Below are 17,412 nucleotides of genomic sequence, written 5' to 3'. Positions count from 1 at the left end.
GTTTCGCCCATGTTTTTAACTTTCACCTTTCCCCCCTTTTGAAATGGAAAGGGTCGCAGAAAAGAAAAGGGCACGGGCACGATGCAGAGGCACTCACCCTGCCAGTCACACGCAGGGCTCTCTCTTTTTCAGAGCTCAGCTTTTCGCTCGCGGACGGGCCAACGTCCTCCAAAATTCCCCCTCTGCGGGCTGCAGGCTTGCAGCATCTTTTGACTGAATATTTCAGAACTGTAATAAAATGTTATGTTCCTTTTAATTTTCTTTCAACATAAAATTTTATCACCTTTTTTTTGCAAATAATGCAAATGCTATCATACTGTACGCAGCAGGATTTACGATTTCTGCAACGCAAAGAATCTTCCCTACACAGCAGCAGGCTTCATCTCGTGTCCTTTCGGAGCATCGAGACTGCCAGACTGGCACCGACCGTGCCGGCTTATGATTTTCTCAGAGTGCGGGAAATCGCTGCTACCAAGGCCGCAACGTTGACCTTTGACAGCTTCATCCGCTGTGACTGACTGTGTGAACTGGTCGTCCGTGGCACGTGCGCTCGGGGGTGCGTGTAGATCCTGCCCGCAGATCTACCGGACGCCGCGACGTGGGTGCGGGGGCGTACACGTTGGCGGATGGCGGTAGCTGGGTGCTTGGTGCGGCCGGTGAGGGCGGCTCCGGGAGCCAGAGTCCGGGGACAGCGGCAGCGGAGCCGGGAGGCTACCTCCCGCGCTGGGAACAGCCCGGCTCCGCCGTCCCCGTCGCCGGGCCGCACGACCATGCGTTGTCACGCGAGCCGGGACCGCCGGCTCTGCGGACCAGCAACCCTGAGTGCCGAAAAAAGCGACCGTGACCGTGCCTTCACCCGTTTGCCGGAACCTCGCCATGCGCGCGCCTCGTCGCACGTTGTGACCGACAGCGGAGGCCCGGCCTCGCGTCGCGCGACCGAGGCCTTTAGCTCCTTGCCTCCCTGGCTCTTTGCCGCATTGCTATAGTATGACACGAAGCTACCTGACATGATGCAGAAAAACACACATGGAGAAAGTTTCAGTCCTTCCAGAACGGTGGAAAAGACAGTGGTTCCGACTATACAACAGGTACAGCTGAAGCTCAAGGAATATATATGCAGTATAAGCCAAAGGGATGCTTAGAGTTAGTAGTCCGTGGTCTGTATTCGTGACTCACTGCGAGGGCACGCCGTCAATATGTCTCGCGTATTAGCTTAACCTCGAGTGACAAGCTACGAGCTTGGCTTGGCCGTTGCACCAGCACCACCACCTGTTTGGGGCCAGAACTTGAGTTTCCATCGACGTCAGACCTGAGCTCAAGCCCTCCCAGACAAGACCCTACAGAACGGGGCACTGCTGAATTTGTGCCAAAGACAGCTACCGCAGTTCCAACAAAGCCCTCACCCTCAGCATGACAAAAGCTTCCGAAGCTCCTACAACTCCAGGATCCTTGATAGCCCCTGCACTTTATCGACTCCACCCTTTTTGATTTGCTCCCATCATTAGGCTGTAGCCCACTCTGAACTACCAGATCTGAGAATGTTTATGAAATAAATTTCGGAACTAAACGAAATTTAAAAGTAGGGTCAAATGCTAATAAAATTTCTCAAGAAAAGGTTACCTCTAGGCTCTATATTAATGGGAAGAAGATATATTCAGCATAGAAGAGATTCCAAACGAACCGATAGTACTGCGAAATAGCATCCTGCAAAACAGATTAAGGCAAACTTCATATCATAAATGAGGCACATGTGGTCACTAAACAAAAAAAAAAATCTATTCATCATAAGCTTTTGCCCCATCAGATATCACAATTATTTTTGCAAGTTCTCTTCCAAGAAGAAAACGGTTAAACAAACACAGGATACAAGTATAAAAATGATTATAACATCTATTGTGCCATCTCATCCAAAAGCAATAACACAGATAATTCATGGACACATGCTACATCAAAACATGAAAGCTATTTTTATTTAGGTTAGACGCACTTCCATATTTAAGGCTCTGAAAGGCCCATTTTTCCTCCCAACCCAAGAAGAATTAAAGATATTAGTACCTTTAGATTAGAGTGCATTAAAAATAAAGTGGCAACTACTTGTCGCAGCAAAAATACACACAGGATCACATGCAATAAGCTTTTGCAAGCAATTTCAGTTACTTAATCCTTTCTTTTCTTAATAGTATATCTATACATGATGGAGAGAATAATTCCTTGTATTCCTCCAAACCCTAGAAGGGTGGGATATATAGATGCTATACATGGGCCTCTAGATGGGCTCACATATACACCAACCCCCCCCCCCCCCCCCCCGCGCAGTCTGAACTACCAGCGCAGCGGTGTTCAAGACTGGATAACGAGAAAGTTAACACCCCCCGCAGTCTAAACTACCGGCGCAGCGGTGTTCAAAACTGGACAAGAAGAGAGTACAAATAGAGTACAAAGGGCAAATACCCCCCCCCCCCCCCCCCCCCCGCTGCCACAACTAGCCACCGGCTACGGTGAAGCTGGAGCAAAACTCCGTGAAGGTCGAGGAGGGCAATCCCTTGGTGAAGATGTAAGCAAACTGGGAGGTAGTCGGGACATGGAGTACCCGAACATCGCCGATGGCGACTCTATCGCGCACGAAGTGTAGGTCGATCTCCACATACTTCGTCCGCTGATGCTGGACGGGGTTGGTGGAGAGATACACGGCGCTGACGTTGTCGCAGTAGACGAGTGTGCTCTTGGCGACCGGGCTGTGGAGCTCCGCCAAGAGCTGTCGTAGCCAGGACGCCTCCGCCACGCCGTTAGCGACAGCCCGGTACTCCGCCTTAGCACTGGAGCGGGAGACAACCGGCTACCGCTTGGACGACCAGGAGACCAGGTTGCCGCCCAGGAAGACGGCGTAGCCGGAAGTAGAGCGACGAGTGTCCGGGCAGCCAGCCCAGTCAGCGTCGATGTAGACCACCAGCTCAGCAGAGGACGAGCGGTGAAGCACCAAGCCGAGGTCCACAGTGCCACGAACGTAGCGGAGGAGACGCTTCAGGGCAGCAAGGTGTGACTCCCGGGGATCATGCATATGGAGACAGACCTGCTGAACAGCATAGGTGAGGTCCGGCCTGGTAAAGATGAGGTACTGCAAATCGCCAGCCAGACTCCGGTAGGCAGTAGGATCAGCCACCGGATCACCCAGATCAGCAGACAGCTTCGCCTGAGTGTCGACAGGAGTGGAGCAGGGCTTGCAATCAGTCATCCCAGCCCGCTCCAGAATATCGAGTGCGTACTGTCGCTGGTGAAGGAGAAGACCAGACGGGCGAGGCTCAACAGTGACGCCCAAGAAGTGGTGGAGCTGACCCAGATACTTCATAACAAACTTCTGCTGCAGAGAGGAGATGACACTCTGAAGTAGCTGCTGACTGGAGGCTGTGAGCACATTGTCATCAACATAGAGCAGCAGATATGCAGTCTCATCCCCACGGCGGTAGATGAAGAGAGACGTGTCGAATTTGACCTCGGTGAACCCCAATGTCAGCAAGAACGTGGCGAACTGATAGTACCAAGCCCGAGGAGCCTGCTTCAGACCATAGAGAGACTTGTTGAGCTGGCAAACCATATCCGGACGACTCGAGTCCACAAATCCCGCTGGCTGAGAACAGTAGACAGTATCTGAGAGAGTGCCGTGAAGAAACGCATTCTTCACGTCCAGCTGGTGCACAGGCCAGGAGCGCGAGAGCACAAGTGAGAGGACCGTGCGCACCGTAGCGGGCTTCACCACTGGGCTGAATGTCTCATCATAGTCCACACCAGGTCGCTGAGTGAACCCCCGGAGAACCCAGCGAGCCTTGTAGCGCTCCAGTGTGCAATCAGCCCGATGCTTATGCGTCCAGATCCACTTGCCAGTCACCACATTCCAACCAGACAGACGCGGCATGAGGTCTCACGTCTGGTTGGCAAGAAGAGCCGCGTACTCCTCTTCCATCGCGCGACGCCAGTGAGGATCCGCCAAGACGTCGCGGACAGAGGAGGGTACCTGAGAGACCCGCGGCTCTCCCTCGGTGGCGCAGAGAGTCGCGGCTTGAGACGCCATCTGCCGAGTCACTATGGGATGAATATGCCGAGGATCCCGATGGATGACTGGCGGGTGGTACACCTCCGGCTCGACTCGAGAGGGAGCCGGAGGAAGCGGCAGCGGCGACGGCTCCGGTGTAGGCGTCGCAGGAGCCTCCGGAGAAGGAGGTGGCGCCGGTGTCGACGCCGAACGATGCCGGTACACCTGCACCGGCTGAGCGTACCGTGCAGGGGAAGGCACCGGGGCCGCGCGTGGCGCAGCGGGAAACACCGGGTCCACGCACGGCACGATCGGAGGTCCGGGGGCCGCGCGTGGCGCGACCGCGGGCACCGGGGCCGCGCTCGGCGCAGCAGGGATCACCGGAAGCGGTGCCGGTGCGCCGGGAAAACCTACAGGAAAATGACAGACAGGTAACGGTGGCTGAACCACCGGGTCAGTCGGAAACAAAGACTCCAGCTCGGGGTCAGGAGAAGGTGTGGAGGAGGTGGAGTAGGGGAAATCCGACTCGTCAAAGACGACGTGTCGGGAGATCAGAACGCGGCGAGAGGTGAGGTCAAAGCATCGGTACCCCTTGTAGTCAGGGAGTACCCGAGGAACACACAACGAGTCGAGCAGGGTGCCAGCTTGTGAGAAGCGGTGGCGGAGGTGTTAGGGTAACACGCACACCCGAAGACCCGAAGGTGGTCGTAGCGAGGAGGGGTACCGAAGAGAGCGTGGTGTGGAGTGGGAGCAGGAGAAGCAGTGGACAGAAGGCGATTGAGCAGGTAGGTGGCGGTGTGGAGGCTCTCAGCCCAGAAGCGCGGGGCAGAGAGGCCTGGATCAGAAGGGTGCGCACGACGTCGTTCGTCGTGCAAATCATCCGCTCAGCCTTACCGTTCTGAGGAGAGGTATACGGGCAAGACATACGCAGCTGAACACCCCGAGAGAGGAAGAAGGAACGGGAGGTGGAGTTATCGAACTCCCGCCCGTTGTCACACTGGACGGCCTTAACAGTGAGGCCGAAACTGAGTGGACACCCAGGCAAAGAAGTGGAGGAGGGTGGGGAAGGTCTCAGACTTTGCGCGCAAAGGGAAAGTCCAAGAGTAATGAGAAAAATCATCAACAATGACCAGGTAATATTTGTAGCCAGACATGCTGAGTACAGGAGATGTCCACAGATCACAGTGAATAAGATCAAAAGCATGCGCAGCATGCGAAGAAGAAGAAGAAAACGGAAGTCTAACATTACGACCTAACTGGCACGCATGACAGAGGTGCTCAGCAGGAGCCCTAGTACATGAAACACATTGGTACTATGACTGAGCTTAGCCAAAACGTCGCGACTGGGGTGTCCAAGCCAGCAGTGCCAGGTGGTGGAAGAAGGCATCACAGCAAAGACAGTAGACGAAGAAGAAGTCGAAGACGGAGCAGCGGAAGCAGAAAGCCGAAGAGTGTAAAGGAGCCCCGGGCTATCACATCTGAGGAGCGGATGCCGGGAAGCCGAATCCTTCACAGTAAGGCCAGAAGAGTCAAATTCGATAGAACAGGAGTTGTCAGCAGTAAACTGGCGAATGGAAAGAAGGTTGTGAACCATTTGAGGAGCAACAAGAATATTAGGAAGATAAGGAGCAGAACCCACGGCGGTGACAGAAAGGCAAGACCCATCACCAACCATGATAGAAGAAGGACAAGAGGGGTGTGGGGGTCGGATGGAAGAGAGGATACCGGCACCAGGAGTGGTGTGGAACGAGGCACCCGAGTCGGCGATCCACCCGGTGCTAACCGGCGGCGTCAGTCCCATGGTGCTGAAGGACTGCGCCAAAGCGGCCTGGTCCCACCCCCCAGGCCAGATCGGCTGCTGGCTGGGCTGAGCAGGCGGAGTCTAGTACAGCCCGGACCCTGAAACGGCCACATCGAGATGCGCCATGACCATGGGTTGCTGAAGGATGGCCAGGGCATACCTCCAGGGGCAGGGGCAGAAGCGAGAGTCGGAGTCGGAGCCGGCGGAGTTGGCGCGCCCCGACGGCCCCCACCGGTACCGGTACCCCCAGAAGCAGGGCCACCGGTGCCGCCGCCACCCCCACGTCCCCCCCCCCCCCCCCCGCCGACGACGTCCACCCCCCCCCACACCTCCGGTCTGCCCGGCGGGAGCAGCACCAAGGAGAGAGGTGGCAGGGGCGGCGGAGGAAGCCGGTGGAGCAGCGACGAGCGCGGTGGAGGTGGACGAGGGCGATTCGGGCGCGAGACCCCTGGTGATCTCCTCGAGGGCGAGGTCGTCCCGGACCTGCAGGAAGGAGGGGAAGGGTCTCTGGCGGGCGATCCAGCTCTTCAGGTGGTCATAGGTGCTGCTCAGGCCCCGCAGGACATTGAGCACCAAGACCCGATTGGACACCGGATCCCCGAGGTCGTGAAGAGCATCGGCCATGCCCTTCATCCGCCGGCAGTACTCACCAACGGAGAGGTCCCCTGCACGAAGGTGCGGAAGGTGGCGTCGAGCTGGAGGGCGCGGTACTCGGCGTTGCCGAGGAACTGCCCCTCGAGCGCCACCAGGCCTGCCGCGCGGTGCCGCCGTGGGTCCTGACGAGGTCCTGAAGATCTAGGGAGATAGTCCCGAAGATCCAGAACAGGGCGATGCTGTCGAGGCGCAGCCACGCCACGTCCTGCGCCTCGATCGACGTGTCGAGAAGGACGTGGTCGTCGAGGGCGTAGCGGCGGAGGGCGAGCAGGACCTGGTCCCGCCAGCGTCCGTAGGAAGAGGACGTCGGGTCGAGGAGGACGTTGACCAGGGCCCTGATGTTCTGGACGCCAGCGGCCTAGAGGTGGAGCTGGGCGACCATGGGGTCGGTCGGGTCGTACCGGGCTCCAGAACCAGCGGGCGGGGCCTGGCGGGAGGAAGAGGCGCCGGGCTCGGGGACGACGGGCCGGCCGGAGGAGACGCGGAGGAAGTGCTCCGCCTCGGCAACCCGGAGAGTGGAGGTGTCGGCCGCGGCGCGCTCGCGCTCCCAGGCGAGAGCAGCCACGCGGAGCCGCTCCTGGGCCGCCGAAGCCTCCGACTAGGCGGCGAGGCGGCGGAGAGCGGTGCATCCGCGGGCGACATCCCGAGCCCGGTCCACGCGGGATCGGGCGTGGTGTCGGCGGCGGGCTGTTTGCCCGCGGTGATGGCGGCGCGGTGGGCAGCAGCGGCGGCGGGATCGGCGGCCGGCGGCATCCGTGGGAGCCGCAGGGCGGCGAGATCGGCGGCCGCATCCCCTAGAGCAGCACCCGCGGCCTGCAGGAGCTGCGCTGCGGCCTGCAGGACCGCCGGATCGGCGCCCGCGGCGGCGACGGCGGCCTGCACGGGCGGCTCCACAACGGACGGTGGCACAGGCGGCTCCCCAGCGGCAGGCAGGGCCAGGAGGGACTGGATCGGGCCCCGGCGGCGGCGGATCGGGCCCCCACGCGCCCTCCGCGCTTCCTGCGCCCGCGGGCAGGGGCGCCAGCGCTACCAGGGCAGCGGCAGCCGGGACGGCAGCGCCCCCTGCGGCGCGCCCGCGCGCGCGCCGGCGGCGGCAGCGGCAAGGCCCAGGCGGCCCCAGGCGGCGGCGGCTGCAAGGGCAGAGGACGGAGCGGCGGCCCAGGCGGCGCTCGGAGCGGCGTCCCACGCGGCGCGCGGAGCAGAGGAAGGGAGGGGAGGGAAGGAGAAGGGAAAAGGGGAGGAGGAGGCCGGCGGCGGTGGCTGCTGCGGGCGGCTGGGAGGGAAGGGAGAGAGAAAACCTAACCCTAGGCTAATGATACCATGATGGAGAGAATAATTCCTTATATTCCTCCAAACCCTAGAAGGGTGGGATATATAGATCCTATACATGGGCCTCTAGATGGGCCTCTATACATGAGCTCGCATATACACCAACAATACACCTCAACTGTGAAAAGTGTAACTTGAAAGATTCACCTTAGTGTACTTAGCTTGCTCCAGAACCCATGTCTGAAATCATGGTAAAGAACAAACAAGTCAGAACTAGAACATACATGCCACAGAAGCAAGGTAACAATACTGATTAGTCCAATTCACTAAGTACATAGGTTTGCATTGAGAAATTAAGAACTTTTTCTCTCAAACACGCAGAAGAACCATGTATGTCTTGTATTAAGAAGAAACAGTAAGAACATATATAAGCTGCAGGACCAATCATTCATAATACCAAACATGTTTACCTGGAAAATTAAACCAGCTGCAAGGACAACATGCACAGGGACCATGACAGAGTGCCTGAACGCCTGCAAATTAGAAAATATTAGTACAAAAGGAGCCAGGTAACACTATCTTATCTATATTGAACATGCATACTGCTCTGAAAAATCCAATGGAAAGAACAGCAATCCTCCATGCTGATATACTTCAGAAATATAAGAGTCTGAATATTGAACAAAAGTTATATAAAATTACAGTGACAAATTAAATCATCACTAAGTGTCTGAAATGAATGCATTTTATAGCATAAATATAAATGATAAAAAAATATGTGGAATTATATAAAGTGTGAGAATTGACAGAATGGGAGAGGCCATATTGATTGAACATGCTGCATGGAGTGGAGGAAGAAAAGGTGAAATCTTTCAAAATTTACATGCAGATACATGACTACACATGCAATCATCATCATCATCAAACATGCCTCAAGATTGATGATAACTTTTAATATTCAAACACAATCCTGTTTGCTAATCCTTGAAATACCCTTGAATAAATCTTGATGCTCTTGGAGGCTAAGATAGTGCATATACCTACATTTACAAGTGGTTTTGCATCTTCCAAATCGTAACACTATGTATGGAATTGTAGTATATACTAACACTGCGAGTAGCAGTAAGGTAGTAGTACAATTGTCCTTATTTGTGTTTCTACCATCTAAGCATTTACTGGAGTTGAATTAGAGATATGCAAAAACAAGGTATTGGAAATGATGCCAGTAAAATGTATGTTGTGTACAACACTTGTTGGGTTTGTCTCTTTAGCCAGAAGGAGAAAACAAGCTACAAGGGAGCTCAAACGTAGCAGTAAGATAACCTGAGGCATGAGAAAAGCTACAGCAATAGCAGCAATGTAATTTGCTACCAATAGACCAGAGCCAAGGAAGGCAATATTTCTGACACCAAGTTTTGTTGCCAAAGTTGATATCTGATACCTGACAGGGGGAAAAAAATTATAAGTAGAATGTCAGCAATTCAACCATTGAATGATATTTCTTTTGGCATAACTTGGAGAAGTGTAACACAAACCTCACAGTTTCAAAATATCATTGTCTGCTTTACAACTTCGTCTTGATAACTAGGTGTTGATGGTTTGACCAATTGATTTTGGGCATTAGTATGAAGATTGTAATGACCCTCGATGCATGTTCTTTAAAACACGTACACCTAGACATATATTGTGTTATCCTAACGGAGTTTTTGGTTCCAACCGCTACCACTGATACCCGAAATCAATGTAAAATTAGAAAAAGTGCGGACATAACTATAGGACAATGTAAAATTAGAAACTCACTTGCGATCCCCTTCAACATCAGGGAGATCTTTGGTTATAGCAATGACCAAAGCAAATAGTGTCACGAAGCATGTAATGAAAGCAACAGGAGAGCTGCAGATACAAAAATATCACATGGCATTAGACATCATTTTGTCTCTGAATGTTCGTCTGCAATGAGAAGCAAAAGCAACAGAACCTTTACCACTTCTATTAAGTAAGACACATGGAATGTCTACTTATAATGCTGAATGCAAGAATAGTTCCACAGAAATTTCCAGTGACTATTTACCTCCATTGGAATGTAAGACCTAGTGCAGCCCTAGTAGCATAGTACACACCAAAGTTGAGAAGAAAACCCCGAACCTGATAAAAAAATCTTGAAATGTGGGATTCTCTTGCCAAAAAGATATGCATATGTATGAAGTGTTTGTATAAACATGAAATGCAGGAAACAAGATCATGCAGGGTAAACCGAGAGAAATTAAGAAGTTCAGGCAGTATCATGTGTGATTTGTAATTTGTAAAGAATGGAATTACCTCGGTTAGTCAAAGTTCCAGCAAATAAATAGATCAAAAGTTTTTCAGAAAGCCTTGTAAGGTACCTTTTTAAAGGCATAGCAACACTGGTACAGGTGAGTTGCTAGTCACGCTATTATTTCTCTTCTTCCAACAAATACATATCCTAGAAATTTGAGTTCTCAACTAATCATCCGTTTCTACAAGGAGCTTGAAGATCATGAAAACAAAATTAGCATGCACAAGCATGCCTGGACAATCATATCTATTGGATCTTAGTACTGTTAGCTCCAACTCATGCTTGGTTAACACTTGACAAATGGATTTGATGCCACTACCATCTTCTTAAGGAAGTAGAATAAGAAGCATAGTTATGTTGCAAGGTACACTGACATATCTAACAATTTTGTAAGCCACATAATCCTTGAATCAATAGAGTTAGATATTCTGTTGCAAGCAACTATTGTAGGAGTATATAGTAATTTCTGAGATACTACCCTTTTTTTGCATTAAGTTTTGTTTCACTTAGCACATAATGTAACCAATAGCACTTCAATACAAATTATGGTAAGAATGACCAAAACAAAAACAAAAAAAAAAGGAATCAGTCGGTGCTAGGGAAGTAAATACAGAGACAGGATGGGGCCAAGTACCATTGCGATGATAAGAAAAGCAGCAACCGGATATTTCTTCAGTCTGAATGGAGGAACGGAATATATAGTGCCAAGAAATAGGCCAAGGCAGTATAGAGAGGTAATGAAAGATCCAAAGTTTAACACTACAATTGAAAAGCCTGCAATTGCGAATAATGTCACCAGCAACCATGCTGACTCAACTGAGAGATCACCAGCAGCAATGGGTAGATATGGCTTATTTACCCTGTTCAATAGCAAAAAAAATCAGAAATGTGAGGTACACAATAACAACTGTTGCAAATATTTCACTATCAATCGTAATTCATAATAGCTCCTGAATTTTAGGTACTAAAAATAATCCAACCCATGGAATGATTGTACATACTTGTCAATAGCAACATCGTAGATCTGATTGATCCCAACTATGTAACCATTGCCACAGATTAACGCTACAAGTCCATAGAATGCTTTGAATAACAACCACCAATTTATCAGGTGGGAATTCTCTATCAAGGCTCTAGCAACCAAAGCTCTGCATCAAGTCATCAACCCAATTATAAATTACCAAAGGAAAAATCAAAACATAATTACCAACATAATCCAACACTAAAGCAACAAAAGATAGTAATGAGAACAGTAAATAAATACATGGATCCCAAAGCAGTTCCTCGAATTGTGTGTGGCCTCAGAAATCTCCAGCAGGAATCCTTGAGGTCTGACAGAGTCTTTGATAAAGGTGCTTGTCCAGCAGCATCAGTTTGGGAGAATGTCTGTGTAAGGGACCAGGTGAGATCAATATGGTAATACTATACAACAAGACACGCATAATTGCCAAGATAAATAAAGTGATGCCCTGACCCCTGAGTAATAATAATAGTGATCCCATTCTCTCTCTTTTTTTCACTAGGTAAGGCCAACAGAGGGGTCCACCAGTGCCACTGTGGCGGCCTGGGCCGCGCCACAGAGGGGCCGTGCCCCAGCGTACAAGCACCCGGGTTCGAGCCCGGGCGGGTGCGCCTCCACACCTGGGAGCCGCACCAACTGAGCTATGCTCGACTTGCAATCCCATTTTCTCATATCACTTATGAAACTGTCTTTAAGTAACACAATACAGGTGCAAGAGTAATCATATCCATTATACTTGTGATGGTCCCCAATTAGCCTAAGAGCTCAATACACAACTCCAAATTGAACTAGGTACTTAATAAAAAGCCTTAGCTTATCATTTAGTAACAGTTTAGCACAATTTCAGTAGTGCAGACAAAGTACTGATGGGGATACTGAGGAAATTATTAGAAAAATAATGAACTAATATATACAAACTAGGAATTTCTAAAGTGCGCCACAAAGTATATTAAACTTCTACATGACTCGAAGTATCGCTGATTAGCATTGTTTTTCCCTGTCCTCCACCTATGGCTGACTGAACCAGACGCATCCGTATTTGCACTCTCCAAGTAACTAAACAAATTGAATCGCATCCATGTTTGCAGTGTCCAAGCTTCCAATCTAAAAACAAAGTTAAGGAGAAATTTAAAAAGTCACTCCTGCCAGGCAGGATCACTTTTTCAGCACAAGACTCCTAAATTCACAAGGCCACAAAACACTTCAAGCAGACAAAACACACTCAACCATACTCCTAAATTTCCTCACCATACATGCAGAAATGAAAGCTCTATCTGATGCTCCTCCAAGCCCCAAGCCCAATGTGCCTTAACAGAGTCGTGGAATAGACGTAGCTGACCAAAGTTAATTCATGATGCATGCTTGTTACAGGTACAGCAGTTTCTAGTCGTCTACCCGAGGAAACAACAGCATTATTTTCCTGAACGTACTGGAGTGACGCACTAACACTTGTATCATACCAGTGGTATGTATAATAACCTATAATGTCGCTGAGCCATCATGAGCCCGTGCATCCCATCTCTAATTCGTATCTACACGATCTCACTGCACACACTCGATTGGCGCAATCGCAGCAGCACAAATCACGAGCGCCGCGGCAGGACATTGCATTGAGCTAGAGACGGTAATCGGCAGCCTTACCCGCACGGCGTCGCGGCGGCGTTCGCGGGCGGCGGTACAGGGCGCGCGAGGGGCGCGGGGGAAGCAGCCTGCGCAGCCGGAGGAGAGGAGTGGGGACGCGGACCGCGACGGGCTGAGCAGGCGTGGAGGCCGCCCGCTGCGGATGGCGGGGGCGGCGAGGAAGGCAGGGGCGCGGTATGGGAGAGGAGGGGAGGCGAGAGGAGCCATGGGGGGAGGTTCGGGGAGCTTGGACTCCGTTTTTCTCAGCCACCCGTCGCCATTGGTGGGCAGAGTGAGGTGGGTGATGGGAGCCGTGCGTGTGTTATCCAATGGCTGTTGGCTGCTGTAGTGCGGTGCTGCTGACAAAAGGTAAAAATGGCATTAGTGCATAGTACTCCTTCAGTTTAGAATATAGCTACATTTAGATTTTTTTCAAAAGCAAAATTTTTTAACTTTAACCAATACTACTTTTAAAATAAGTTATTTTAAATAAAAATTACATATTGTAATAGTTTGTTTCACGATAAACCTACTAATATAACTTTTATATTATTGGCCTCTATGATTACTTTGCTATTTGTATTTTTTCTTTGGTATTGGATCAACTTAAAACCCATCTAAGTAAACTAATCATGTTTGAAACGAAGAACAATAAAATAGGATAAAAGAGTGACCAAGAACTAACCACATAATGTCCCACTGCATACCTCTGTATTTATGCATGTTTGGTGTACAAAACTAGACTAGGATTGAGGAATTTAATATGATTCATCCCATTTTAGTTATTTGAATCTATAGTTGATTAAAAGAATTAGGAAGGAATAAAATAATTAATTTCTATTTTGAATCCACAAATCGAGTGCTTTCCACTTACTGCTTCGCTGTGTTCGCTTGGCTTATCAGCCAACCAGCCAGCAGTATTATTCTCTCATACTAAATCAGCACCAGCCACCAGCTACCAGCCAGTCAGCAATACTGTTCTCTCATAACAAATCAGCACCAGCCATCAGCCACACAGCCAAGCGACACACAGTGATGTCGGCTTTAATACTATAGCGCTCGGTACATTCACCTAGAGGGGCGTACTCACTCGGTTGGATTTCTGTTAGAATACGCGACCAAATTTTACTTTCAATTGTTTTTTTTTGTTTCTAATTTAATAATCCAACTACTAATCAAACAAAATAACTGAATTAGAGCTCATTTTCCATTTCCATGTGAATCTGAAAGTGGAGTCTCAATTCAATTTGTTCAATCCAATTTCACACACGGAGCCTAGCCATTTCTAGCTTGCACCATATGTGCATGGCATCTAATAATCTTTCCACTTGTGAGGAATTCAAAAACCCCATCTCAGTTAGGGATTGCAATGGGTATCCGAAACCCGATGGATTTTTGCTCCATTAGAGTACAAGTTTGGATCAACTTTTAGACCCGTGTGTTTATTAATGGGCACAAAATCCTACCTGTTGGGTTTATGTGCACGGGTTTATTCCTACAATACCCAAATCCGCGAACCCATGGGTTATTTAAACCCGATCCAACATAGAACAATTGTCATTTTATTTTGTGAGTTTATAACAAATTTAACATCATTTTCCTTCAATTCTTATTTTGGTGAACCCTTAAGTGGTGGGTATGGGTGTTGTCGCTTTGCAGTTGTCGTGTTTGTATATGCTTATAATGGATTTGTGATATTTTATGGTGTTATGATCATTTAAATATAGAGCTTGTCATTTATATTTATATTTTCTTTTGTAATTTTTAGTGATGAACATAGATTTCTTACTCATAATACGCTACAATGGTGTTTACTATGTTATGCGCCTATGGCCGTGTTTGGTTTGGGGAGGGGAAAATTTTCTCTGTGCTGAATGTCATATGTTTGGTTCCAACAGTTGGGAAATTGAGCCCATGGGAGGGGGCCATTAGGCGGGACCCACATCGAACCGCGTTAGGTGTCCCCATTCGCGTGCCCCAGCGCTAGATGCCCCCCCGGGCGCAGACCTCCCCTAGGCCCCCTCCCTACCTGCTTTTGGGGACAACTAGGTGTGTGCATCCACCATTTTTTGACTTTGCATGCCGTTGGGTTTGCCAAACATATGGAAACATTTTCATGCAATTGTTTTCACCCCTAAATCAAACAGGGCGATAGTAAAGTGTAGACCCACGGGTGACATGTGGGTACCTCTGACCTGATGGGTTTGGGTTTTGGCAAAATTCTAAACCCGTCACAGGTATGAAAAACGGGTTCAAATATTTTGATTTGGGTTTGGGACGGCAAAACCCGATAGGTTTAGACCCGTTGTCATCCCTAATCTCAGTGCATGTGGAGCATGTTACCTGCATTTTGATATTTTTTCCGGAGCTTAAGAATTGTTTAGATGGGCTAAAGTTGAGTGTTATACCTTTAACATCTATTAGCACTTATACTTTTGCTAAACTTAACATTTATTAGCACTTATATTTTTGCTAAACTTTTTGAGTCTTGGCTAAAGATTAGCCCGTCCCATCAGCACTCCTATATTGGATGGGCTAGTGCTAACTTTAGCACATTTAGACATTAGCACTTAGATCCAAACAACCTCTTATTACACTTATTATCTCAAACAGTTGTTTTGTTCTCTCCTGACTCGAACGTGAGGTTCAAATGCTGGACGAGGCGCCCTATGACGTTGACGGCCAACCCGGTTATCGCAGAGTACATCAAGAACAAGAACCACGTATGAGCTCTCGGCACTAGCTCATGCGCGCGTGACGCCACTTTAGCCGTCTGTGTGGGCGTCAACGTCAAACAATCTCAGCTAAGCAGCTCGTAGTCAATCTTGCCGAGAATTTCCATGGAAACGTTCAAAGTTTTCCAGCCACCACCAATTCAGTTCATCATGCACGGACGTGAACGACGACCGATGACATCTTCCAGATTTCCGATCCAGTTCATCTTTTCCACATCCCAATCCATCCAGCAGCTCATCCGATCCGTCCACTATAAAACCCCAGTCCATCTCGTCGTGTCTAAGCAATCATACCCACCCATTCGGCGTCCTTGTCCGCTGCTGCATCTCTCGGTTTCTCAATGGCGTGCTCCGCAATGATCGGCTGCGTCGCCGCCGTCGCGACGCTCGCCCTCCTCGCCGCGGGCGGCGAGGGCGCGGTCTTCACCGTGGTGAACCAGTGCCCCTTCACGGTGTGGGCGGCCTCCGTGCCGGTGGGCGGCGGGCGGCAGCTGAACCGCAGCGAGTCGTGGCGCATCAACGTGCCCGCCGGCACGACGGCGGCGCGCATCTGGGCGCGCACGGGGTGCCAGTTCGACGGCGCGCATCTGGGCGCGCACGGGGTGCCAGTTCGACGCGGCCGGGCGCGGGAGCTGCCGCACGGGGGACTGCGGCGGGGTGCTGCGCTGCACCGGGTACGGGCGCGCGCCCAACACGCTGGCGGAGTTCGCGCTGAACCAGTTCAACAACCTCGACTTCTTCGACATCTCCCTCATCGACGGCTTCAACGTGCCCATGAGCTTCCTCCCCGACGGCGGGTCCGGGTGCGGCCGGGACCCCCGGTGCGCGGCGGACGTGAACGCGCGGTGCCCCGCGGAGCTGCGGCAGGACGGGGCGTGCAACAACGCGTGCCCCGTGTTCAAGGAGGACGTGTACTGCTGCGTCGGCTCGGCGGCCAACAGCTGCGGGCCGACCAACTACTCGAGGTACTTCAAGGGGGAGTGCCCCGACGCGTACAGCTACCCCAAGGACGACGCCACCAGCACCTTCACGTGCCCCACCGGAACAAACTACAATGTCGTCTTCTGCCCCTAAGACTCTGAAGATGGTGACAGGATCGAGACTATATACTAGTACGAAGAAATAAGAACTGGCCGGCTTGTGGAGCCGACACAGCCCGGGCTTGTAGAATCCAGTGTCCTCAACTGGAGAAGCCAATCAATAACAATAAGGACGTGTGATTTCTACATCACCATAATAAAAGTCAATTCAAAACCTTTGCTTAATTTAAACAAAGGCCCATACCAATAAAGTTGATTTCCTAAATGTTTTGCCCATTTTCAACACCTGAATTTCTGATAGATGGATCGGGTCAAACGATTTCTTCTTTCTCTTCCTCCTGCCTTCTTCACCGTTGCGCCCGATTACGCAGACATCCGACTACGCAAGCAGCTGCCATCCGCACGTATCGAATCCTCGCAATGCTCGCGCCAGCGTCTTCAAGGTGGGGCGCCCCTGTTGACACTCAAAATTGGCATTACCTGAAGTAGGCAAGATAAATGCCAAAATAGCCAATTCAATATTAACTCTTATTATTTTGCAAGTTTGGCATGTATGACCATTGTGCAGGATATGGAGATCGTTTTGGGATATTCTGGATATGATTTCATAGACAAAGATGGACACAAAAAGGCATCAAGATGAGGTCAAATCATGGGTTTGAATGCACCAAGACGAAGCCCTCGTCGAGACGATCGAAACGGACATATGGATCACCTAATTTGGAGTCCGGGCGTAGGAGTTATGGCGCCAGTAAGTTCAGCTATCTGCGCAAAATCGGTCTGACCGGATTTGGGAACCGGCCTGACCGGTTTTAGCTGTTGTGCAACGCGAGGAGTCCGGTCTGACCGGATTTGGTGACCGGTCTGACCGGTTTTTTAGCAGATTAGTCCGAATTAGAGTTGTAATTTGATTCTAAGTCGGTTTGTA

At 50.4% G+C, this 17,412-nt stretch overlaps 2 protein-coding genes across 5 annotated transcripts; one reads left to right on the top strand and one right to left on the bottom strand.

The window, feature by feature from the left end:
• Window positions 1-1,027: 1,027 nt before the first annotated feature.
• Window positions 1,028-13,046, bottom strand: LOC120661772 (probable homogentisate phytyltransferase 2, chloroplastic). 3 transcript variants are annotated; one of them, XM_039940712.1, is made up of 11 exons: window positions 12,731-13,046; window positions 11,333-11,454; window positions 11,070-11,216; window positions 10,703-10,928; window positions 9,823-9,896; window positions 9,552-9,644; window positions 9,075-9,192; window positions 8,222-8,284; window positions 7,959-7,991; window positions 1,621-1,704; window positions 1,028-1,532 (listed from the first exon to the last, which is right to left on the bottom strand). In XM_039940712.1, the coding sequence occupies exons 1-10, from the start codon at window positions 12,935-12,937 to the stop codon at window positions 1,630-1,632; spliced, it is 1,158 nt and encodes a 385-aa protein (XP_039796646.1). In that variant the 5' UTR covers window positions 12,938-13,046; the 3' UTR covers window positions 1,028-1,532; window positions 1,621-1,629. The 3 variants fall into 3 exon arrangements, with proteins under 3 accessions (XP_039796646.1, XP_039796647.1, XP_039796648.1); XM_039940713.1 differs by lacking the exon at window positions 7,959-7,991 and having other exon boundaries at window positions 12,731-13,035; XM_039940714.1 differs by lacking the exons at window positions 1,028-1,532; window positions 1,621-1,704; window positions 7,959-7,991; window positions 8,222-8,284 and adding an exon at window positions 9,287-9,424 and having other exon boundaries at window positions 12,731-13,039.
• Window positions 13,047-15,679: 2,633 nt separating this feature from the next.
• LOC120661770 (alpha-amylase/trypsin inhibitor-like) lies at window positions 15,680-16,709 on the top strand. Of its 2 annotated transcripts, none has more exons than XM_039940711.1 (2): window positions 15,680-15,994; window positions 16,032-16,709. In XM_039940711.1, the coding sequence occupies exons 1-2, from the start codon at window positions 15,786-15,788 to the stop codon at window positions 16,516-16,518; spliced, it is 696 nt and encodes a 231-aa protein (XP_039796645.1). In that variant the 5' UTR covers window positions 15,680-15,785; the 3' UTR covers window positions 16,519-16,709. The 2 variants fall into 2 exon arrangements, with proteins under 2 accessions (XP_039796645.1, XP_039796644.1); XM_039940710.1 differs by having other exon boundaries at window positions 15,680-16,009; window positions 16,047-16,709.
• Window positions 16,710-17,412: the final 703 nt, after the last annotated feature.

The sequence above is a fragment of the Panicum virgatum genome, chromosome 2N, assembly GCF_016808335.1.
Source record: "Panicum virgatum strain AP13 chromosome 2N, P.virgatum_v5, whole genome shotgun sequence".
NCBI lineage: Eukaryota > Viridiplantae > Streptophyta > Magnoliopsida > Poales > Poaceae > Panicum > Panicum virgatum.
The sequence above is the reverse complement of the archived record's forward strand: the minus strand, read 5'-3'. Positions and strand labels throughout refer to the sequence as shown.

Excerpts from the sequence above, each read along its gene's own strand:
- LOC120661772 (XM_039940712.1), bottom strand. The coding sequence starts at position 12,937 with ATGGCTCCTCTCGCCTCCCCTCCTCTCCCATACCGCGCCCCTGCCTTC. Across the intron at positions 9,897-10,702 it reads CTTTTCTTATCATCGCAATG|GTTCGGGGTTTTCTTCTCAA; the intron begins GTACTTGGCCCC and ends TTTTTTTATCAG. Across the intron at positions 7,992-8,221 it reads CAGCTGGTTTAATTTTCCAG|ACATGGGTTCTGGAGCAAGC; the intron begins GTAAACATGTTT and ends CCATGATTTCAG.
- LOC120661770 (XM_039940711.1), top strand. The coding sequence starts at position 15,786 with ATGGCGTGCTCCGCAATGATCGGCTGCGTCGCCGCCGTCGCGACGCTC. Across the intron at positions 15,995-16,031 it reads GGCACGACGGCGGCGCGCAT|CTGGGCGCGCACGGGGTGCC; the intron begins CTGGGCGCGCAC and ends GACGGCGCGCAT.